Source organism: Columba livia, chromosome Z (assembly GCF_036013475.1).
Source record: "Columba livia isolate bColLiv1 breed racing homer chromosome Z, bColLiv1.pat.W.v2, whole genome shotgun sequence".
In the NCBI taxonomy this organism is placed as follows: Eukaryota; Metazoa; Chordata; class Aves; order Columbiformes; family Columbidae; genus Columba; species Columba livia.
The window spans coordinates 66579522-66603692 of NC_088642.1; the positions used below are offsets into that span (position 1 = coordinate 66579522).

The 24171-nt window shown below is 46.0% G+C and overlaps 1 protein-coding gene and 1 long non-coding RNA gene across 2 annotated transcripts; both read right to left on the minus strand.

Moving 5' to 3' along the window:
• Nucleotides 1-11241: 11241 nt before the first annotated feature.
• Nucleotides 11242-11867, minus strand: LOC102092004 (interferon alpha-2). The gene has a single exon (XM_021295433.2). The coding sequence runs from the start codon at nucleotides 11794-11796 to the stop codon at nucleotides 11242-11244; it is 555 nt and encodes a 184-aa protein (XP_021151108.1). The 5' UTR covers nucleotides 11797-11867.
• An 8581-nt stretch (nucleotides 11868-20448) lies between these two features.
• Nucleotides 20449-23941, minus strand: LOC135577309 (uncharacterized). The gene is made up of 4 exons (XR_010469009.1): nucleotides 23843-23941; nucleotides 21813-21980; nucleotides 21389-21478; nucleotides 20449-20565 (listed from the first exon to the last, which is right to left on the minus strand). It is a non-coding gene; the product is annotated as an uncharacterized LOC135577309 (long non-coding RNA).
• Between the last annotated feature and the right edge of the window lie 230 nt (nucleotides 23942-24171).

The following is a 24171-nucleotide window of genomic DNA, read 5'->3' on the forward strand; positions in this document are numbered from 1 at the left end:
CCTACCCTACCCTACCCTACCCTACCCTACCCTACCCTACCCTACCCTACCCTACCCTACCCTACCCTACCCTACCCTACCCTAACCTAACCTAACCTACCCTAACCTAACCTAACTTGGTTTCTTGCTATTGTACCAGTAAGATAGTCTGTAAATCTCACTAACATTGTTTCTTAACCCAGAACAATATTTTGAAGGCTGGAGAGAAGGAATGCAAAATAAAAAATTTGGTTTTCTGTTTAAATCATCAGCACTAAACCAATGCTAATGACACTATCAAATGATAATGAAGACTGGGAGCACAGCAAAAGGAGCACTTTAAATTACTTCAGATAGAGGAAAGAATTTTCCACTTCTTATCTAGAAGTGTCTATTTATTCATGCCCTTGTGAAATATAGAGCCTATTGGCAGAGGAAATTTATGTATACATCCTAGTTTACTTCTGCCCTTAACTGTCTTGGATATCACAGATTAAATTAGATGTGGCCTTCCAGTACTTAAAAGCAGCTGATAAGAAACACGGGGACAGCTTTTTGGCAGGGTCTGTTCCAGCAGAAAAAAGGATAATGGTTTCAAACTAAAAGAGGGGAGATTCAGGCTGGACATGAGGAAGCAATATCTTACAATGAGGGTGGTAAAACACTGGCCCAGGTTTCCCAGAGAGGTGGCAGATGCCCCATCCCTGGAAACATTCCAGGCCGGGCTGGACGGGGCTCTGAACAACCTGATCTGTTTGAAGATGTCCCTGCTCATGGGAGGGGATTGGACTAGATGAGCTTTTAAAGTCCCTTCCATCCCAAACTGTTCTGTGATTCTATGATCCTATGAATGTCATAACATGTTTATAAACTCCCTACTGCCAATTAATATTTTTTTCCCACTGGCACTCATGTTGAAAGCACATCCTACAGTGTTAAAAACCCATCCTACAGTGAGATTTGAAATTTACTGTTATGATTGAAGAAGTCACCAAAGACATCATGAGCATAGGATGTTGGTGTAAGGACAAAAAGTCCAGGCAGTAAAATGTGCCTTACTTGGTCTCATCCCTACTGTGAGTGGTGTTGAGCTGCTGGCAAGACCACCTCCACTCCCTGGGCAAATGCCCCCTGGCAAGTGGGTGATTTCCTAGTGAGCACAGTGGGACACCATGTTTTTCCTGGTTATGTAGCCCATCTGGGACTTTAACAGGAATGTTGTGCAGTAATGCGTGACTTTCCTGCTGTGGCAGCTCACTTTTACTGCTCAAGAACCACCATCTTTTTATAGGCTAAAGAATGTATTTCTTTCTCAGGAGGAAGCAATAAATCAGTGTTAAATAAAGGGTTAAACAATTAAACAAATGGCTCTTGAAAGGCTCAGCCCATAGCTCTTGCAAAACAGCTCCCACACTGTGTGCCTCTGGGAGGACCATGCTGTGACTAATACCGCCCAGACTTGAGCTCACAACTGAAACAAGATCCAGCAGAAGGAAGAACGTGTCTTTTCAAACATTAGGCAAATATGTAAAAGCAACAAAAGCTCACCGAGGTTTGTGATGTGCAAAATCCTTCTTGTGGGCAGCTGCCAAGTTAAAGCTCCCACAGATGACAAGGGCACCTGCAAGAGCTTGTGAGCCGGACACCAATTCCCTCCCGTGGTGCTGGCCTGCATTGCACAGCCTGGCAGGGGGGCAGATGGGGTGGCCTTAGCAGCTGCAGCCCCCTGTGCAGTGGGTCTCTGCCCCATGCCAGGGCCCCGGCACCAGCCAGTGCTACCCTGCCCCAGGCAAAACAACCAGTGCTGAGGAGCTGCTGCCCACCACTGGGGCATTTTGAGGGTTTTCCTTTGGTCCCATGGACTGGGTGCCCATCGCTTGCTGGAAAAAAAAGTCTCCTGGTGTGATGGTATGTGTTGGCCTTCAGGCTGCTCCAGGTGTTTGGCCTTGCGTACATGGCTTTGTCTGGCTTTCCTCTCGCACTCCTGGCTGTTTGCAGTCTCCTGTGGGAGAAGATGCCCTCCCAGACCTGCTCCCCCTGGTGCTGTTCTTCTGCTTGAACTCTTGCTTGATCAGAGGCCGTGGCTCCTTGCTTGCCACACAGCCATGTTGTGCACTGAGTGCAGCCACAAGACACCAGCCTGCAGAGCAAAACCGCTAAGTGACATATCCACTGCTTCTAATGAATGTGCCTGTGTAGGGCCTTCAGACGCTGCACAGTCACCTGCCCCTGCTGTCTGCTGGTTGTTCTCAGAGTGTTTGTTAGCAAAGTCTTATCAATCAGCATTAGGAGGAGCAAAGGAAAAGCACCTTTGTGATGTCCCATGAGCAGAGAGGAGAGCCAAGAAACTCTCAGAGCATCTTTCCAGCCTTCAATACACCAGCCCTGGTGTGGAGTCAGCCATGGCGTTCACCCTGTTCAGTGCCCTTTGAGAAATGCTCCGCATGCTGCGGGGTCCAGCCCGGTCCTATTACCAGCTGTTGTGTCAAGGAGAAATGTTAAAGTCATGGTCCATCACAGGAAAGAAATGTGTCTGTCCCGTATAACATCTTTTCTGGGTCACATCCTGGCTGGGCTCAGCACCAGGTAGGGTCCATGGCTTCTCCCTGCATGCCCAAGGCAGGGGGAACCAGTGGGATTTGCAAAACCAGAGTCTCTGCCACAAACCTGGGGAGAGACAGTGTCCCTCATCCCCAGGACCTCCTCCTAGCTCCCCATCCTGCCCCCGGGCTGTCCCAGGGCCTGGCACCCCTCACGGTCCCACGGGGCTGGTGGGATGCTTACAGTGGCGGCGGTAGGCAGTGGGGACCAGGCTCAGCAGGAGGACCAGAACACTGGTGGCCAGGGGGACTCAGACCAGGGGGCTGCAGCCACATGGAGAGAAGGAGGGGACAGGGTGTGGGTCTGGTCCCCAGCTCAGGACCCAGCATATTCCTGCCCCAGCAGCTTTTGGGATTGAAGGGTGGGGTGGGGAGGATAGAAGAGCAAGACAGGTCCTCAGGAGTGGTGGAAGGCATGACCACCACCCTGGGCTGTCCCTTGGAGGTTCTATTACACCCTGAAGGCATCGCAGGGAATTTGGCTATAAATTGTGATGAGCAAGAAATCTTTTGCAGTGAGGGTGGTAAAATACTGGACCAAGTTGCCCAGAGAGGTGGTAGATGCCCCATTCCTGGACACATTCCAGGCCAGGCTGGATGGTGCTCTGAGCAACCTGATCTAGTTGAAGATGTCCCTGCTCATTGCAGGGGGTTTGAACTAGATGACCTTTGAAGGTCCCTTCCAACCCAAATTATTCTGTGATTCTGAAAGGAGTGATGTTGTCCTCCAAAAGGAATGATGCTGGTGCACTCCAGGCCCTCCCTGTGATAAGGAAGGAGGCTCTGAAATATGATTTTTTTTCCGTGTGTGACTTGGAGTTGAAAATGCATGTAAGGTCTGTTTCACTGTGCCATTTGCTGTGGTGGTTTTGTATTGTGATGGCATAAGGCTATGATAAAGGACTCGGTGGAAGTGGGAACACTTCCAGGCACACAGGGTTTGGAGAAAGACTTTTATGCTTAAAAGATTTAACAATTTTGTAAGCCACAAAGACATTCAGATGAAAGCAAATACTGAATGACAGTATTAGAACACAAGTTATCTGGATACAGGAAGACTAGAATAAGCCCTGGAAAAAAAATCTAGCTATTTTTTTTCTGGAAAATAAACTTTCTTTTCCACTTCTGCTACTTTTCTTGCAGATAAACTACTGTCTAGAAACTACTTAACCAGCTTTAAAAAATTACTTCTTCTTAACTGCTGGCATCTCTTAAAACAAGCTTCATGACTGTTTAGCACGTATTAAGCCTGAGCCTCCTGAATTTCTTTAAATCTAAACAAATTGTAACCGCATTTGTTTTCCTTGCGTCATGGGGTGGGAAAAACACGTTCTGTGGGGGCATAGGGTTTGTGTCCAGAACCACGGCAAAGGGGCGCTTTATGCATAAAATCAATAGCAGCCCTGAAATGTTTCATGTGAAATGGAAAGGATCTCATCCTGTTCAAACTGGACATACCACTAGGAAAAAAATCTGCTCCTTTTATGCATAGATTGTGTTTCTAAATTTGTGCTATAAAAGCAAAATGCAAATTTAAGAAAAGAAACCATCTGTCTTAAAATTATTTTTCAATGTTCCTAACTGCTAATTTTATGTCTCCTGTTCTCCGTGATTAGATATTTTGGCTACTTGAATTCAAGCCTATGTTTTGGCCAGTGGTTTACACTAGTTTAAGCACTGGTAAATCACAGCTCTTAAACAGATGCTTCATTGGAAGCGCACACTCCAGTACTGTTGACTTCAAGAGTAAATCCTGGGTTGTCTGGGGGCCGTGGTGCTGCTGTGGTGGGGTCCTGGGCACTCTTCCTCGCCTCCTCGCCAGCAGTCAGGGCATTTGCACAGGGCTGCTTGTGCATATGTCGTGTGACCAAGGCTGCCAGCGAGAAAAGGAAGGCTGTGCGGAGGCAGCAGAGGATGCAAAGTCATCTTCACGCTGTAATGGGGAAAAGTGTCAAAGCTTTTGTCTACACGCTCAGACTGGGCAAAAGAGGAAGCAGCAGCTGTGCCAACTTCGTGTCTCTCGCACCCTGGAGATTTTGTAAATTCAGCAGAGGCCCTGGTTTGCAAACAGGTCTTGCCCCACCAGAGCTGACTTGCTGGTGTCATGTGGCAGAGTAAGTCACACCAAAGCTCCTGGCTGCTGTAGGGTGAGGAAGGGTGCACTGAACGAGCAAGCATCGTGCCACGGGCGTCCAGCAAACAGAAACAGAGCTGCCAGGAGTTTTAGCTTTACAGTTTCATCACGTGAAAAATGGATGAAGTCTGGAAATTATTTTGGAGGAAAAAAAAATCCCAGCTGGTCTGTTTGGCTTTGGCCGTCTGTGAGTCATATTTTGCATTCACCATCTTCCCGGACAGTTCAGCTCCCATCCAGGCAGGGGTATTTCAGAAAAAGCAGGCTGGCAGCATTTCCTTGCCTCTGCCCTGCAGCTGGAGCAGAGGACAGAAGGATGAGGGAAGCCGGACAAGAGCCTCCTGGCAGCTCCAGTCCAGACCTCCCAAAATGTCACTTGGAGGGGATGTAACAGCCTTACCCTCCTTACTTGTCACCTGCTAGGAGCAGCTCATCTGGCCTCTAGATTGACCTTTGTACTCACAACCAGCCCTACAACTCCGCAGGAATATCATGATTTTTAGGATTCGTTATTTTAAAGCAGTGATCTCTCAGACAACAAAGTATTACCACAGTCCCCAGGCAGACGTAATCAATAGAAAACTACTGACTGTGCTCTCAGCATAGGATAAAAATGCAAACCATTGCGTTTCTGTAATACACCTTAATCTTGTTTTTCATAAAACTGTTTCTACATGGGAGCAACTTATTTTTATGATGCAAAGGATGATTCTTTCTATGCTGATTATTATAACCTATAACTGTTCTTAAAGATATTCAGGGACAATATAATCTTTTTTTTTAGGGTAACAATTTTTTACAATTTAGTTTTTTTACAGGGTGTGTTGTAAATAGCAGCACTAAATTTACTTCCTTATTTTTTTAATACTCTTTGTCCTTTAGTAGAGCTTCCTGTCCTTCCTTCCCATTCCCAACTAGCCTCTCTTCAGCAAAGTGGTAAATTCACTGGTTTTACTGGGGAGGCAGTGAAAGGATTAACTAAACATCAAAGACATAGCCAGTTCTGAACTGAGTCACACTTACACGGTCTCTGTGCCACCCAGTCCACTGCACTCTGTTTCATTGCTGGATGAGACCCACAGGCCTGTCAGACATGCCACTACAGTAATGAGGAATTGGTGCTTGATGGGCTGGGAGTTTTCCCCTTTTTTTTAACTGTTTGCACTTACCAAGTCACTCATAACAGAAATTGTGATAACACCTTCTGACATTTTCTAGGAGTTTAATGGTTTGCACAAACAGTGACCATTACCCTGCTATGGGGAACCAGGAAGGAGAGGGAGATATGCCCTACTTTTCTTTAAAAAAATAAAAAGGAGAGAGAAAGAAAATGAAGGGTTTAGTATCTTGAAATACTTCTAGTGACCAGTAATCACATTCAACAGAAATCCTTTTTAAATACATGTGAGTAGCTGTGACAGGATTTAATGCTTGTCCCAAGGACAACAGCGTGAATTCTACTACAAGCAGCAGGAGCTCATTTTTAACCATTAAAAAGTTATAATCACAAGAAAATTTGTTACAGCCAAAGTGAGCTTTTCCCAGAAAGAAGAGACCAGAACTGATTCTACCTAGAACCCAAAGAGACTTGAAGAGAAAGTATGTTAACTGCTTAAAGAGAGAGCAATGTTTTAAAATAATATTTTAAGTCAAACAGGCTTTTTTTCTTTTGTAGAAGAAAAGCTTTCTGTTTTACATAAATATATCTGTCACAATATTTCCTTTCTGGGATAATGAACTGTAAAACACCGAACTCCAGCTAAGTCCAGAGGAAGCTGTGTAGGTTCTGGCCCACCAAGATAAGAAAACTGAGGAATGCAGCCGACAGCAGGGGTTATGGTGAGCAGGCTTGGTGGCAACTGGTGTGCAGGGGACAGATATGCTATTTGAAATCTCAGTGTTTAATGTCCTTAATGTGGATTTTGGCTTTACAAGTGCATTACTGTATTTTAACAGTTATTTTGTAGAGAGGAGAGTTAGCTGTGTTTTCTTCCACACTTTCAAAAGAAGGTTATTTTATTTGCTTAGAAGGTAATGTGGTTTTAGGATCCTAATTGCAAGCACTTAGAATCAAGAAGGCTGGTCTTAGAAAATGAACCAACCTTGCAGCTGCTTCTGGAGAGAACTGAGGGAGGATATTGCTTTTTCTCTGCTCGGCTTTATTCGCAGCTCCCCCAAAATTAAAACAGAGGGTTGCCAGTTCACGTGAGCTGTGGATTTCAGTTTTAACGTTGTAGAGAGAGAAAAGGAATTAAGCCAGGACACAAATATTAAAGAACCCAAGTCATGTTTGGAAAGGAGGTGGGCTTGGTAGTGCGTTGCTGCCCTCCCGTCTGCAGACTGGGCTGCAGCACAGGCTGAGAAAGGCTGTCCTCAGTGTCCCTGCCAGACTCCACTCCTCTAAGAGCCCTCAGCACTCATAAAGCCCTTGCACTTTAACAGGATTTCTTGATGTCAGCAGAGGTGTGGGAGACACTGATACAAATCACTTATCCTTGCTCACAAGAGGATTAATAGGAATTTTTGGATAATAAAAAGCACAGTCACTTAATTGGAAAGTGTCAAATGCAATCTTACTTGCTTTGTTCACCTTTTTTTGCTTTGTATTAAATTTCTAAAGCAAATTCATTCTCCCAGTCAAAATTGAGGACTGACACATTCTTTGAAGATTTATTCTGTGTCTTTGTCACCTCCATTTCTCGGTCTCCCCTCTGGTTGTCCCCTGGAAGGACCCAGTGTTCCTCCACAACTGGGAAGGGGCAGTTTAGGGCTACCCCCAACAAGGGTCAGGCTGGGTTGCAAGGGGTGAGGACTGGCAGGATGCAGAAGTTAGTGGGTACCACCTCCTCCCCATGAGCAGCTCCTGGTCCCCTGTCCAGCCCACAGCCCTGCTGTCCGTCTGTCTGCCCCACCACAGGCACTGCTGCAGCTTCCCTAAGGCTGCTCTGGAGCTCACGACTGTCCTTCCTAGCAACAAGGGCTAATCCTGGGTGATTATGGGGAGAGTTATTTCCACAGGCTTCTGTCCTGTTTTGCTTTGGGGTTTTTTATCTGTTTTGGGTTTGCCTTTCCCCTCCGCTTCCCAATTTATAAACGAAGTAAAGCCAGAGTTGAAGAACAGGCCAAACCCCTGGAAGAATTGCTTTGGACAGCTGTAGTTGACTGTGAGTCATGAATAATTTTTTCCAGAACAAGCATTCTCCAGTTCTGCTGTAGCTATTCTGAAGTTTCATGTGGGACACCGGGCATTTGACCACAGTCCCCCAAATCTACTACAGAAAACAGATTCTGCATAGGCAAAACCCTATCACTTTTAGTGCAGTTTCCCAAGAAGCGCAGCACAGCACATGTAATCAAGGTGCTGCAAGCCCAGAATGAGAACAGCCACAGCTGTGACTACGACCTGTGTTGCACAGCGCCGGTGCATAAGTCTTAGGAGAAAATTTATGAAACTTTCTGAGCTACAAGTAGTTCCATCTTGGAAGGATTTTTTTTCATCTATGTTAAATTTCTGATTGGGATTTGAGACTTCACATTCACTATTTCATTCATTTCTGTTTGACGATAATATATGCTAAAAACTATATTTTGCTACATTTGTTTAACTTCTAGAAAAATACTACCTGGGAGAAATACCAGAGGGGTTCAGTTAGCCAGAGGCATAATACGCAACTGACCTGGTAACACAATGATGATAAAACACAGATTGCTCCAAAATGTTACAATGGCAAAGAGAAGAAAGAGGATCTTATTACTTTTTGGCTTTCTTCCTTTGCTTTAAAGACTCTTTACTCCAAAGACTACCTTTCTTAAAAAAACAAAACAAAACGAAACAAACACAAAACAAAACAAATCAAACCCACCAAAGATATATTCGTTTGCTATTTTCTTTTTCCTTTTTATTTGTTGAGCAACTATGTCTGTTCCAGGGTCCCCATCTTTAAATGGATCTTCTAGACATTGTCACAGTACAAATAATTTCTATTGCCTCAGAACTGGCTAAAAAATAATTGAAATCAAATGCTGGTTTATGAGCTCTTGTCCATCACCTCTGATCTTCTTTCTTTCAAGAATAGCCCATTTTTCTTTCAGTTCCCTTCTGTGAACCCAGTAGCAGTTTACTGATAAGCAACGTGTTCATGGAGAGCTGAAACACTGTACTGCCAAAATATGTGCACATTCAACTACAGTTCTTACATTTGTCTATAATATCACTTTGCCCTCTAGTGCCCATTCTGGTTTTGTTTGTATTTTCCTCTACTGCAGAGCACCTCGTTGACTGAAATATGTCAAAACATATTTTTATTTGGCAATGAGATTTTTAAGGACAGCTATAAACTAAAAGGAATGCTTAATGATTTGAGAATTTCTGAACAATTAGCAGGCCACAAATTAACATATTCCCACTGCAGGTAAATGAGGCAATGAAAACTGGGATTGTTCATGAGAGAACAGCTGAAAATATTTCGTGCTATTTCCAAGTTTCAGTAAAAATGAGGCTATTTCACTAACCGTTTACTGCATTGCAGAAACCACCTAGAATATGAGAACTGGTAAGGTAAGTAGGCTGAATGTCATTTTATTGTACAGGCTTGAAGAAGTACAAAAAGCAAACAAGCAGCAGGAATAAGATTTTAAACAGCATCATAGTAGGGCCATTTCAAGTGCTATTACTTACAAAGACCAAGAAATACATGTTTTGCTGTAACACTTGTGGCAAGGTGTCAACAGGCAAAAAAAATGGCTCTGATACTTTGCTCTGTTTCTTTGATGTTTTCTGTTCTTCTGGATCATGGTGAAGTTGTTAGCTTGTTTTACTTCTGGTACTTCAGCTTCAGACCTGATACTCAGGTCTCTTGTCACTTCTCTAGTTTGCATCCATGAGTGGCGGAGAGGAGAATATGTGCACCCTGCAAAAGAGACCCGTGTCATAGGTATGGTACCTGAGACCTGGTGTGCCATTGCCACTGTTCTTACCAGACGATTTTTTTGTTTGCCTTTTTATTTGCACCCTTTAGAATGGTACTCCTCTGAATGGCTGGAGGTCAGGGAAAGCTTTAAAGTGGTACCTCAACTGATGCTTCAACCAACCTCTGGCAATTTCAGCCCCCGGGACACATCGTCCTCAGCTGGGAGCCACAGCTGTGCTTGCTCTCCCCTGCTGCTTCACGCCAGACCCACAAGCCTGTGCCGAATGGGTACCAGCCTTGGCCATAGGAAATAGGTTTTTTTGGTTGGTTGGTTGGTTGGGTTTTTTTGTTTGGGTATGTTTTTTTTGTTTGTGTGTGTGTGTGTGTGTGTGTGTTTTTTAAGTTGTTGTGTATTTACCAAATTTTTACCGATATTCATGAGGTTACAGAGCCTGGGTATAGCTCTGTTCCCTGCCTTACTAGCATACAGCTAGTAACCAGGGGAAACACAACCATCTGAAATGGAGTTGCCCAAGGACAATTTCCCAACGGTAAAATCCTGGCTTAACCTCACCAAAATTGGTGGATTTTTGCCCAGAGTATTGCAAGTTGCTTTAAAGAATTTTATAGTATTGCAATTGATACTCAAGGCTATGTGGTTCAGAGGGGAAATGTGTTGGAATACCAAGGGCTATATCTTTCTATGGGTCAGTTTGTGAGGAAAGGGAAAGAGGCCAAGAATTTCACGCAGCAATAAAACACAGCACTGAAAGGTGATGTTTGAGATTGCAATAGCTGGGATGAATATGTCCATGAGCAGGCAGGACGTGCCACAGGCAGGTGTGGCTTTAGGGTACTCCTATGTGGAGAAGTTATTTCAAATAAGCTTGTGAAAGAAATGAAAGTGAATTGGAAATACAGCAGGAAGGAAAAATGCCTTTGCCCTAGATAGTTAGAGGAGGCAAAGATACTTTGCTTAAAATAACATCCAACTGAGAAGTTACTGCAGAAGCCACAGTTACTGCAAACAGTATCTTGTGTAGACAAATCCTGGTAGAACTACTTTACCTCTTTGAACAAATCAAATGTTAGAATTACTCAAATGTTAAAAAAAATACACTACTGAAAAAGAGTATAGCAACTTTCAAAGAATAATGAATGGTCTCAACCTAAGCCAGGACTACTTAAACAATATACTATTTTATTTTTGACACAGCTCAATCAGTACAAATTTATCATTTCTTGTAAGGTGAGGGATATGTAGTCCATTCACAAATATGTGTGTAGGTGAAATAGAGATGGAAAGTGGCAGCGCATTTTCCCAGCAGAAAACACCATAGGATGACACTATTTGTCATAAGATTACAATCCCTTCCTATAGAGTAACCCTCACTGAAAAGTCATATGGATTAATTTTATAGCTAGTGTAGACACCTTGCTTGCCAAGGGGAAAAATTGCTAACATTGAATAATGCATTCCATTTAAAAAACTAAATCTCAGCAACATAATTATGCAAATACAACCAAAATGAACTAGAAGCACTGCCACAAGATAGATCATAGAACAAGAAATAAATATACTAAAAGCTAAGTTATGTCAGGTCAAAATCTTTGTACCTTAGTTGTAAAGCTTCCTTATGACTTTATCAATCAATTGAAGACATCTCCTCATTTCTGCACGGCTGATCTCCCAGGAGCACAGGTTGTGTTGTTTGTCTTTAAGAAAACAGTCTATTTTTTGGAAGTACTTTTTCAGTTTCAGCCTGTTGACTTCTTTACTCCGAAAGTAGTGGGTCTGCTTCTTGATTACACATGCTTCCAATTGCTCAATTTGATGATAAAGTCCATTTTGGAACTTTTCTAAAGCTGTCCCATCCCAAGCAGCTAGAGTCAGATTTTTGCTAAAGATATAGAAGATGTGTTGGAAGATCTCTTCAATGGCCACTTCAACAGCCTCTTTCTGTGTGGGCTTTAGAACCTGCTTAGGAAATTTGAAGGACATTTTCTCTCTTAGACATCGCTGTGGAAACTTTTCACCCATTTTGTCCAAAAGTTGCAGGCTGTTCTCTATCGCTTTTCTTTGCTGTAAAGGAAGGTGATTACACTGATGACTGGAGATGATGGTGATGCACAACACTATGAGGCCAATTTGTATCAAGCCAAAAGTGTTCATGATAAAGACAAGCTCTTATGTTCCTCCTTTCCTCTGTATAAATACTAAGAGACAGGCTGGGATCCTTTGAAGGTCACCCATAGGCTCCTGTTTCTTCAAAATCATGAAATTTAATTATTCTGTAAGAGAAGTTTTCTTTCATCATTTTTTGGTTTTTAAGGTTTTCCCCCTTGTATATGCTTTTGACACTTACCACTTTCATTTTCTGCTTTATGACTTCATTGTCTGTTTTTTGCCACTTTCTTTTTATTTCAACTGGATATTAGAATGTTATATATAGCTTAGATTATGTATTTCCTCTCCTTCAAAAATTCTACACCAAGTATAATGAGAATTTGAAAGAAAAAAATTACAGAAATATCCTTAGTTTCTTAATATTTTCGCAGTGGAAGAACATCTTGAAATAAAACAACACTCCCAATGATGGGTCAGGGACCTGCTGAACACTACTGCCATCCTTTCTGCTCAGCATTTTCTATACTTCCAAAACTCAGTTAAGTTTTCTCTACCTATTTTCATTCAGTGAAAATGTTTTATTTCTCCTCATCTTTACTTCTCCTGACCATTTAGCCTCAAAGGACAGATGTCATGTCATTAAAATGTGTGTGTGTGTATTAAAAGATGTGTATATGCATTAATATATCCATCTATATTTTAATACATACCCACTGCTAATTAAATGAGGTCTTGATCTCAGAGCCTGTAAGTGCCATGTAAATACAAATACTCACATGGGAACACGTTAGATACTTGGACAAAATACTCTTTTCTTCCCCTATATGAGTAGCTGAGCAATAATTCATATCAATGCCAGTAGAGCAGAGGTCTGATATCTGACATTAAATGGGAAGAGAAAGAATAGAAAAGATAAAAAATACTCTAAATTTCAGCCATTTTCTTTCCCTAGCCATATAACAGAAGAGGTTAGGACTACCACAGTACATTGTGAAATCTGGCTTCTATCTCTGATTTTATTTTGCTGAAAGCTAGTCTGTCTCCCCAGCCTCCTGCACAAACGTATGTTATTGCAAAGGCAATTCTCTGCAGGTGATTATGTCTTGATGAAGAGGTCAGATAAACTGTTCTTTTGAGTCTGAGACCTGTGGCACCCATTCGTATGTAGCTGGCTTAATTCCCTGCCTGGTAGTCACTCTGAGCAGATTTGAGATACTATTTTAGGGCTTCCCTTGTGGTCAGCACATAGGTATTTGGGAGGCTTTAAAAAGTCATAAATTAAGCTGAGCACAACTATTCACATGAGCAAACTCCTTGAATGCCCTGATGTTGCTTAAGCAACCTTGGATTGGACGTACTGCCAGTGCGAGGAAGAAATGAATCCCCTATCACCTATAACAGTATGAAGTAAAAAACAAAAACAAAACCAAGAACAATCAGAGCAGGATATAAAATACATAACATGGGACCAAATATTTTCACTTAGTGAGAATGTTAATTACTATGGAAAAAATGACCTGAAGTGCATCATTGTGTTAGAAGCAAAATGGCCATGGATATGTACAATTTTTGCAAAAATACAGTTGCAGAAGGTAAACACATAACACATTACAATCATAATTAAATTGATAAAAAATGTATTCAGCTCAAGAAAAGTATTAAATATTGCTACAGCTATTTCCGTAAATTACACACCAGTATTTTTTCCAAACTATAACCATTATATGAGCTTAATTCTTCTACTGATTTAAACAGGTAAACTTCTTCACATTCGTTGTATCTCGCAGACACACAATTTCTTTCTTTCTTCTTGCAAAATAGTTTTTTTCACGTTTCTCACTCAATGAAGAGCTGGAGATGCCATTCTGGATGTCACAATCTTCACAGAGGGGAAAAACAGAAGATGGTCTCTTCCAGATTTCTTGCAAAGACACAGCTGGTCCAGGTGTTGTATTCTCTTTGTTAACAGATCAGTTATCCACTGCTCCTCACAGAACAGTCAGACTTGACATAGTACATCAGGTTTTCAGGGATTTTGTTGCTTTTTGCTTTGTTAGGTTGGTTGGTTGGTTGGTTATTGTTGTTTTAAATGACAACAACTTGTTCTTCCCCACTCAGTAGCCAGTTTCTTGATTATTGTACTGAGCAACGCATAATAGTAACATCGAATGATTCGGACACAGTCTCCCCTAATCATCTATCTTTATTGTTTAATTCAGAAATAGACAGTTCATTAAAAGTAATGGCTGGAAGAGGTAAAAGAGTGATATGAAGCTACAGTATAGATTGCTGTTTATTTCTCTGCCTGTGGTTGAAGCACAGACCTCTGTAACCTAGAATGAAAAGGGGAAGTAAATTTACAAATCACAGCTGTATTTCCAAACAGACTAAACATATAATTATTCCAGAAAGATTATGTGATCTTTGATTCCATGCAAGAAAGATCAGCCCTTAAGAGGTCATCTAGCTATATACATATTCACTGCAGGACTGTAAGACTAGAGCTAAACATATGCACAATGTTCTCTCTTTCTAACACCTTTCAAATGCCACAGATTGCTTCTCTAATGGAAGTTTTTCATTTTATTTTATAATGGAATAGAGAAATCTAATGAATATTCACTATCCCTTATGACAGGCAACAAGGCAAGTGGTAAATCTAAGTTTAAGCTATGTATATGCTGGCAAACAGAGAAGCAAAAGGAAACATTCCTGCAAAATAGTGTGGTTTTGGCCTCTGATATCTAGCCCATGTTAAATCATTCCACATAACCTTACACCAACTTTCTCAAATCAAAATAACAAGTTCCTCTCAACATTTCAGCTACTCTAGCTATCAGGGTTTTTTTTTTTCCTTTAAGTAATTCAAAATGCACTGATTTAAACAAGTCAGCATTCCACAAAGGAGTCCAAAAAGGTTCAGCCTGTCCTGCACAAGATAGCTTCCTCTGCAGCTAGGCTGACACCACCAATGTTAAAAAGAAAATAGTTTTTCTCTGTTATGCTTTCCATCACAGCTATAACTTGCCAGCCTTCTGCTTTATGCATCTAAATTATGTATTTGTTACTACTTTTTTTTTTTTTTTTTTTTTTTGGTAAGCAAAAACTTAAAATACAGGCAAGGTCACACTACCTGCTCGTGTTCTAAGACAGTGTGGCTGGCCAGCTGCAAGTCTCCAGCTGTGATGGACAAAGGCAGGATCAGCCCAAAGAGCCCACGTACTGGCAAGAAACGGGATAGTACAGGTTTAACACTATAGCTGGAACCACTTCCACATGGATGGATAAGGCTATATATAGTTTTTTTTTTTACTACAAAATCTATACCTTATTCAGTTTTAGATTATTAGAGCACAGATCATTTAGCTTATATGCTACAATTTAATTCACAATGACTATTACAGTCTGCATTAAGAAGGTAGCTACATGACCTTCCCACCTTGGTAGACCTTTTTTTGGCATCCTATTGACCTGTCCCAGCCCAAGTAACTGTTTTGTTTTAAGCTGAGTGATTCACTGAAACCATTTGTGCAGGATATGCTTGCTCTTGAAAAGTATTGTTTCAAGAAGTATAATTTTACAAACAAGGGTATTGACTAACAATTAAAAAACCCTTAAGTGCTACAGATTCAGTTTGCCAGAAAAGGAATTTAACAGAGCAGTCCTCAATGAAGTAGCATAAAGGAGTATTATCATAACCTACTTTCTAGAAGCACAGAAGTAAAAAAAATCCATTTATGTCAATAAAGGTGTGTTGCCTACATGATAAGAACATATACAAACACTGTTGGACCTTTTTGTTTGCTTAAAAAGAAGCAGGACCTTCAGTCATTTTTGTAGGGAACTAAATCATCTGGGAGTATATTTGCTTTCTTATATTGACAACTTGGAGATCAGCACACACTGGGGCTGTCATTTTGCCCTCACTGAGGCTCTTACATTTGGTAACATGAACTGTCACAACCACTGGGCATAAAGAAGTTCTTTGGATGCTTTGCTAGAAATTTCACATAATTTATCACGTTGAATGGACATTTACTCTAAGAGTACTCAGACTTTAAACTCTCGAATACACGTGGCATTCATTTTTAATGATTCCTAAAGAATTACTAGACTATTCTGAGTGGCAGCTGCCTTCTTAAAATGGAGGATCTCTCACATTCATTTTATACTGAGAAAAACGATAGGTACACAAGCTAAAATTGCTTTTCAAACCCTTCTGGTCATCTCAAAAAGGCAGACATTTCAGGAATAGACTTGCATGGGAACAGTGATTTTTATTAAATCTAAAACAGTATAAAGGCAGTCTTAGAGAATACCATGAGGAAGTCATATAAATACATAGGCATGTACAATAAAAATGGGGAAAATTAAATTCATATAAATATAACCCAGAAAATTAACATAAAATTTGAGACAAATACATAAGGAAATGGGCAAATATGTGAGGCATTTTTAGTTTTACAATTAGGGAGAGTAATCTCAGACCATTTGGCAGGTCAGGACAAGAATGGGTTGGTAGCATGCACCCAAAGGCCAGGGCTGGATTTTTCCCCCTCTCTGGCACCACAGGAGTGACCAAGAGGACAGTGTCCCCTGAGGAAAAAGGTCCAAATCTGCTCCTGGAGATGGAAACTTGGGCTGTGGGAGTAGGAAGAGCCCCATTGCAAAGACAGGCTGCTGAGCAGAAACATTTGGGAGAGGAAAGGGAACAAGCAGCAGCCTCACGGGCATTTTAAAGGGGCCATGTGCCCCATGTGGGGAGGTGAGATCCCTTTGGGAGACTCATATTCCACTCTCCCCCAGCTACCCCACTGTCCCAAGCCCTTCTCTAGCTGGCCCTCAGCACCTCACATGGCTGGGGAGATCTTGCCCAGGTGGTGAGAAGCTTCAGGCCGTCCTTGTTGACTTTGCTGTGCTGGGAGCAAAGGCAGAATGGTGCTACAAGGCAGCTGTGGTGCAGTTGCAGGGTTGAGCGGGGAGGCTCAGAGCAACAGGGTGAACCTGTGGCACTGAGAGTGCTCCTCCTGCCCACTCCAGAAGTTCAGTACAGGGGCATGTTCCTTTTCTGATTTCTGTGCTCTCCTGACTAATGCTTTGCAGGATGTGTGCAGCTTGGTCAGCTGTGAGTAGAAGGGATGCAGTTTTGCAGACTGGTCCTGGCTTTTGCCAGTATCCTCCTTCCTTTGGCACAGTCATCATGGGAGAGGTGGTGATGGAGGAGGAGGAGCAGAACTTTCTTTCTACCAGAAGGCAGCAGATTCCCTGCTAGTAGCGTGGCACAAATGGGTGAGGAAAATGAAAGCAGGAGTGTGGTGGTTCCTCCTCCTTTCTTAGTGAAGTCTCACCTTGGGATGCAATGAATAAAACAGGTGCAGGAACAAAGACCCATGTTAAAGTCTTCATGCTGTTCCCCAGCAGGTGATTTCTTTCCTCTTTGTTGCATTTCTTATAATTTTCCTTGCAGCTCATCTGGGGAAAGTCATCTGGAGAGTGTTCAGCACAGTACCCATGAGCTGAGAGCAGTCTTGTGGAGCCACTGAGGCTGCCCAGAGAACTGTTTGTTTTTGAGAACGTGGGTGAAGGAGGGGAGATCTCCAAGGATGCTCCTCCATGGACCTTTCATAGCAAGGGTTCTCCAGCTGCACCAGCCATCTGTTTTTTCTTGCTTCTGGTGCTGTGGAATTGCGATTTTTGGTGTGGGAATTGTTTGGCCTGCACTTTGGCCACCCATGGTCCCTGTCTCTGAAGAAGCAGCCCCATTCCTGCTCTGCATGGGGAGAAAGATAGCAGGTCCTGTATAACGTAGCCATTCTTTATGTTATCCAACAGCGAAATCCTCATCTTGTCAGTATTTACCTAGGAACAAATGAACTATATGGGTTATGTTTTGCACGACATTGCTCCTTCCCAGTGCCATTGCATTCTTCCACAAGTGGGATAAGAGGCTGAGAAGGTGAGTGGAAAACTCTGGCATTCGGGCCAGCTCAGAGATCTGCAAAGAGTGGTGCAAAGTCCAGCTGGCAGAGAGAAAGCTGAGCGGTAGCGCTGGCGCTCTGAGCACTCGCCCAGGAGCCAATGCCTCCGCACCCCCAAGCCATGCTGGGGCCCTGTGCCAGGTGCCATATGCCGTGTCCCATGGGCAGGGCTCAGCACCCCTACTGGAGCCCCAGGAAAGGGGAATGGAGGGTGGATGGAGGTTTTGCTCTTGCCTGATCCGATAGCTGCATTCAGGCAGTGTTTCTGCTCTTGGAATCTTTTCCACTGCAGAGAATAATCGTAGAACCATAGAATAGTTTGGGTTGGAAGGGACTTTCAAAGGTCACCTAGTTCAAACCCCCTGCAATGAGCAGGGACATCTTCAACTACATCAGGTTGCTCAGAGCCCTGTCAGCCTGGCCTAGAATGTCTCCAAGTATGGGGCATCTACCACTTCTCTTGGTAACCTGTGTCAGTATTTTACCACCCCCATTGTAAAAAATTTCTGCCTCACGTCTAGCCTGCATCTCCCTTCAGCTTAAAACCATCACCTCTTGTCCTGCTATAACAGGCCCTTCTAAAAAGCCTGTCCCCATCTTTTTTATAGGCCCCTTATAAGTACTGAAAGGCCTTTTAAGTACTGAAGGCTCCCCAGAGCCTTCTCTTCTCCAGGCTGAACAACGCCAACTCTCTCAGCAATATGGGACCCTGTTTGCTTCCCTCAACAGGCTGGATAAATGGGCTGACAGGAACCTCAGAGCATTGATTTAACAAAAGTCAATGCAAAATCCTGCCCCTGGGACACATAAAGTTGTGCAGCAGGACAGGTTGAGGCTGACCAGCTAGAAGAAGCTCTGGAGGAAACTTCCTGGGTCCTGTGGACAACACTATAATGCGGCAGCAGTGCATCTGGACAGCAAAGAAGGTCACCACATGCATGAGCAAGGCTGCAGGCAGAAGCCCAGGGAAGGGATCCTGCCCTGTGGTTTGGCACTGGTGAGACTGCTCCTGGAATGCCATCTCCTAGATTGGGCTCCTAGCCCAGGACAGACACTGATGCATGGGAGCAAGTCCACGCGCGGGAGGGTCACTATGATTGCAGGGGAATGCCAGCCACATGCAGGGAGAGCGTGTTGAGTACCTGCTACTTGCCTTCCTCACTCTCTGTAGGATCATGAACTCTAGAAGAAAGCCTAGGTACTACAGTTTGGGTGGTCCCTGGCTATCGCCTCTCCAGTCACTCCTGCCTTAGGGGAGGCAGCAGGTCCAGCCCTCCACAACCCCTGCATGGCCTAGCCAGTAGCAGTGTTAAGATGTCAGCCCTGGCCCCTCCACTTGAGGCATCTTGATGCTTTGTCCTGCCTTCCAGCATCTATCAGGCAGGACACTCTTCCAAGGACATCCATACTGAAGGATGTGGACTGCTTCCTCCTCCACATGCTTCAGAAAGGTTTGTTCTCACCATCACCCTCATCGGCTGCCATGCTAGGCTCCCTGCAGGGGACTTCACCCTCCTTGTCCCACCTCCAAAATGAAACTCCCAAGTGTTCACAGCCAGTTTCTCACCCCTGCACCAGAAGCTCCCCACATGACTGAGCCCACCATCTGCCGTGTGCAGGGAGTTTTGTCCCAGGGCTCTGATGCAGCTCTAACACCAGTGCCCCACAGCAGGGCACCATGGCACCCTTGGGACTTCTCCCCCATTAATCCACCTACCCTGGCTGTTTGAGGTCTGTTGGCCTGCAGCCAGGCATCCAGGGCTGTGTATGGAGGTGTGGATGGCTATGGGTGTTTCCACACAAATCCTGCACATTTCTCCCCCAGCTATCCTAACCCCTCTATAAATCTTCTCTGCCTATGAAGGTAATACAGGCAGTAAGTATCTGAGGCCACAAACAGACTTCTGTGTGCAAGGGGCAGGTTGCTTCAGGACAAGGTGATGTCCTAAGCTCACCATCTCCCTGCAGGTTCAAGGCATGACACTCTGGCACAGGAGATGGTGTCCTACATTTTTCCTTACATTCTTCTGCAAGACCAGGGCAAAACACACTGAACCCAGGCAAGTCCAATATACTCCGTATCTCCCTGTGAGCTCCGAGCAGGACAGCGTGTACCAGTATGAGATCATCCCAGATGACCTTGCCGCTGGGGACCTCTGGGGAACCCCAACACCTACAGAGCCCTCCCCTCCTGGCTTCCCTGGCTGCTTCCAGCTGCCACGAGCCACCAGTGCCCCCTTCTCAGGCACATGCGCTCCCATGATGGCTGCTCACAGCCCATCGCACATTGCACAGGACTCTATGTGCCTGTATGCTTCCACAGGGCCCCCACGGCTGGGCCAGAGGGGGAGAGTGCCATGTCCCTGGAGGTCCAGATGGCTGTGCCTGTGAAGGCACCAATGTCATTCAGGTGGGCAGAATGAGCCAGAAGCCCCCCAGGCTCCGGCTGCTCCTCATAGGAGGGTCCTTCATGGGGCTGCCACACCTGGGCACATGGTGCAAGGAATTCCTCCTGGGCCATATGTTGGACACTGCCAGGACCCTTGCAAGTCTCCTGCACCTCTCAGGCTGCCCAGGGTCCCAAACATGTCTACGCCCCATGTGGCCTTTGAGGGGGCCTGTGAAACCACATTGCTCTACTCCAGACTAACAGCCAGGTTCCTCTGCTCCAGGCTTTTTATTTTTATGACAGACTGTCTCCTCATGCCTGGCCGATGCTGTTCATTTCCTTTACCTTCCCATGAACCTGCACTCGATAAATGCAGGTGTAGCGTGACTTCCCCCAGTTGCTCTGGATGAGAAGCCTGATGCGCTGAAAGGCTCTGGGAAGCTCACGCTGCTAAGCAAACACGGCAAACAGCCAGGTCAGTGCCAGGGCGGCAGGAGCGGCAGGAGGCCCCGCGTGTTGTCCCCTGCCAGCCTGCCTCTTGCAGCTCCCGCCCTGGCTCATGGGACATCATCTCTGTCCTGGCCTTCTCCCGACCAGGCCCCCTGTGCCCCTGCAGAGCAAATGCCCAGCCTCAGAGAGCAGGCTGGGCCTTCTGGAAACCTGAGGCTTGCTGGGCCTGGGGGGAAAATGGAGCCTGGGGAAAGTCCTGCTGCTGGGGCAAGGCGCTAGGTATCGTGGCTGCCACTGCCTGTCTGGCTGGGGCTCAGTGCCTGTCCCACCACCCCTTCCCTTTGCTGGGGCGTCTGTGCTGGCAGAGTGGCCAGGGAGCGCTCCTGCACATGGGCTGTGGCAGCACCCAGCAGCTCCTCCACCTCCTCCCCAGCACAGCCCAGGCCTGGGAACACTGGCCGCCCTGCCCCGTGTGCGGAGCATCCCTGTGGTGCTGCCTGTTGGCTGTTGCCACCTGACACTTGGGTTTCAGGGCAGCACACGGCACAGGTGGGGTGGCACGGCCCCGGCTGCCTCTGCCAGGAGCAGTAGGCATAGGCAGGAGGTCTGGGGACCCGCGTGGCCGTGGGGCCGGCCTGAGTCTCGGTTTACTTCTGCTGCCCTTGCTGAGTGCTGCCCAGCCCTCCAAAGCCCGCCACGTCTCTCTTGGCCAGGGTTGAGCCCCTGCCCTGGCAGGGACCATCCATGCCCCTCCTGCCACTGGATTGCTGGCCAACCTCCATTTCTGCCCTGGCCTCGTGCCCTAACACACATCCCGCACCTGCAGAGGGAAGGTCTGGGCCGGCGCTTTCTTGATATCATAGCTGAATGTCCCCAGCAGAGTCTCCTCTTTTCCTTCCTCATCCAGTCCCTGGCAGGTGAAGCACAGGGGAACAGGTCAGGCTCAGCTCGGCCATGAGGCAACACCATGACAGATCCAGGCCCCCGACCCCTCTTCTCTCCCGCGGCTCCAATGCAGTCTGGAACAGGATGCAGTAGGGCCGAGGCGTTGGGCCAAAGCCCACGGAGCAAGTCTTCAGATGGGAGGACACCACCCTGGACATCCCCTGAAATGTCCCCTCAGAGCGCAGCTGTGCTTGGGAGAGACCAGGAATCTCTGCAGAGATTCAGAGCGACCTGCAAGTCCCCCTTCCGGCTTCTCTCCAGCACCAGGTCCCAGCCCCAGGTGCCCAGCAGAGACTTACAGAGACGGTGAAATCTCGAGGGGCACTGCTGGTGTCCCCGAGTGCAGAGGACTTCTTCAAGGGGTGCTGCACAGTGATCGCGGTTGGTTGGACTTGTGCGGGCAACGTAACGACCACTTGGCTCCCCGATGCTTGGAAGGGCCAGCAGTAGCCTGGGGAAATGTCCAGCTGAAAGCAGAGGGCAATGGCAGCGGTTGGTGAAGGGAACGGCAATCCCATGTCTTTAAAAAAGGAGTGCAACAGACAGGTTTAACCCATCAGTTAACAGGGAATGTTGCTGGGGGAATACGGAAGGCAGTTGGGAAAGTTTGTAGCCTCCAGGTACCTCAGCCAGTGGGGAAAGGAGGATGGATCACCTGCGGCCAGGGATTAGATAAACAGAGGACTGTGTCTTCCCACGGTTTTGAGCGTCCCCATAGGGACTCCTGTGGACTCCCCCTTTCTTCAAATAAAGTTTCTTTTTTTGGTTTAGTCCTCTGTCTCCTCTTTGAACATTAACCGCTAGCGAAGCCCATTTCTGTACAGCGGTGAGGGCCTGACATGGCCCGCGCTGCTACCACCGCAGCCAGAGCGCTGGCGGCACAGAGCCTGCGGACGATATTTGTGCTCCTGATCAGTGGTGTGTTGGGAAACGGACAGACGCCTCTGGCCACCTTCCCAGCTGGGGAAAGAAGACTCGCCCAATTCCCCAGGGGAGGAAAAGAGCCTTTGTGAAGCACCTGATACATCACACCTGAGTCAGACCTATGAACAAAGCTCTGTTTGCGCAGCAGCTCCTCATCTTCCCCTACCCTCACCTCGCCACATCTAAAAAGGGACAATCAGAGCTGTGGAGGCAACTGGGGTCACTAAGGAGAATGATAGAGTCACTGAGGTTGGAAAAGACCCCTAGGATCAGCAAGTTCAATCTTTAACATACCACTGCCAAGTCCACTGCTAAACCATGCCCCTCAGTACCATATCTGCACACCTTTTAAGCACCTCCAGGGACAGGCACTCAACCACTTCCCTGGGCAGCCTGTTCTGGTGCTTGATAACCTTTCCAGTGAAGAATTTTTTCCTAATACCCAATCTAGATCGACCATGGTGCAACTTGAGGCTGTTTCCTCTTGTCCTGTTTCTTGCTACTTAGGAGACCAACACCCTCCATGCTACAACCTCCTTTCAGGTAGCTGTAGACAGCAATAAGGTCTCCCCTCAGTCTCCTTTTCTCCAGGCTAAACCGCCACAGTTCCCTCAGCAACTCCTCATCAGACTTGTGCTCCAGACCCCTCACCAGCTTCATTGCCCTTCTCTGAACTCTCTCCAGCATCTCCATGTCCTTCATGTAGTGAGGGGCCCAAAACTGAATACAGGATTTGAGGTGGGGCCTCACCAGCAGCAAGTCACTTCTCCAGTCCTGCTGACCATGCTATTCCTGATACAAGACAGGATGCTCTTGGCCTTTTTGGCCACCTGGGCACATTGCTGGCTCATGTTCAGCTGGCTGTCAATCAACACTCCCAGGTCCTTTTCCTCCAGGCAGCTTTCCAGCCACTCTTCCCTGAGCCTGTAGCATTGCCTGGGGTTGTTGTGCCCCAAGTGAAGGACCCGGCACTTGGCCTTGTCGAACCTTATAATAATTGGTCTCAGCTCAACTTTCCAGCCAGCCCAGATCCCTCTGTATGGCCTTTCTACCCTCCAGCACACCGATACACCCACCCAACTTGGTGTCATCTGCAGACTTACTGAGGGTGCACTCAGTGTCTCATTCAAATCACCGAGATCTGAGAAGTTCCTTCACCTGGCAGTGACCAGGTACAGTGGTCAGGAAGCAGCAGCTCAGCTCAGCTCAGCTCCATTCATCCCTTTCCTGGGGGAAGCTGCTGGTTTCTAGCAAGCCAAGCTCCCCGTGAGATCTCAGGTACCTGGCACCTGAGCAGTACCACGGGCTTCAGCAACACCACTGGCCTGAGAGGGAACACCCTGGGGCTTGCCCTCAGCCTTAGCAGGAGGAACAAAACAGGCACCGATGATTTCTGCTCCCATACCTGCACAAAGGTCTCCTGAGGCCGCAGATCACAAAGGAACCAAAACAGCCTGCAGGGCCATGTAAAGCTCCTTTGTGATCTCTGCAGGTCGATGGTGACCCCTGAAGGAAGAAGAGAGCAGCTGACTGTCAGAGGCCCCAGGCTGGTGGCTGGGGGGTATATCTAAGGCTGCCTGCCAGCCCCGTGCCCTCAAGGCAGATGCAGGCACGGAAGGGATCCCTGTGCCTGGTGAGAGTGTCTCCCTCATGGCCGCATGAGGAGAAGGTTTGCGGGAGCTGGGAGCCTGCAAGCCCCATGAGAAGAGCAGGGGGTCCAAGCTGAGGCCACCC

Excerpts from the sequence above, each read along its gene's own strand:
- LOC102092004 (XM_021295433.2), bottom strand. The coding sequence starts at position 11,796 with ATGAACACTTTTGGCTTGATACAAATTGGCCTCATAGTGTTGTGCATC.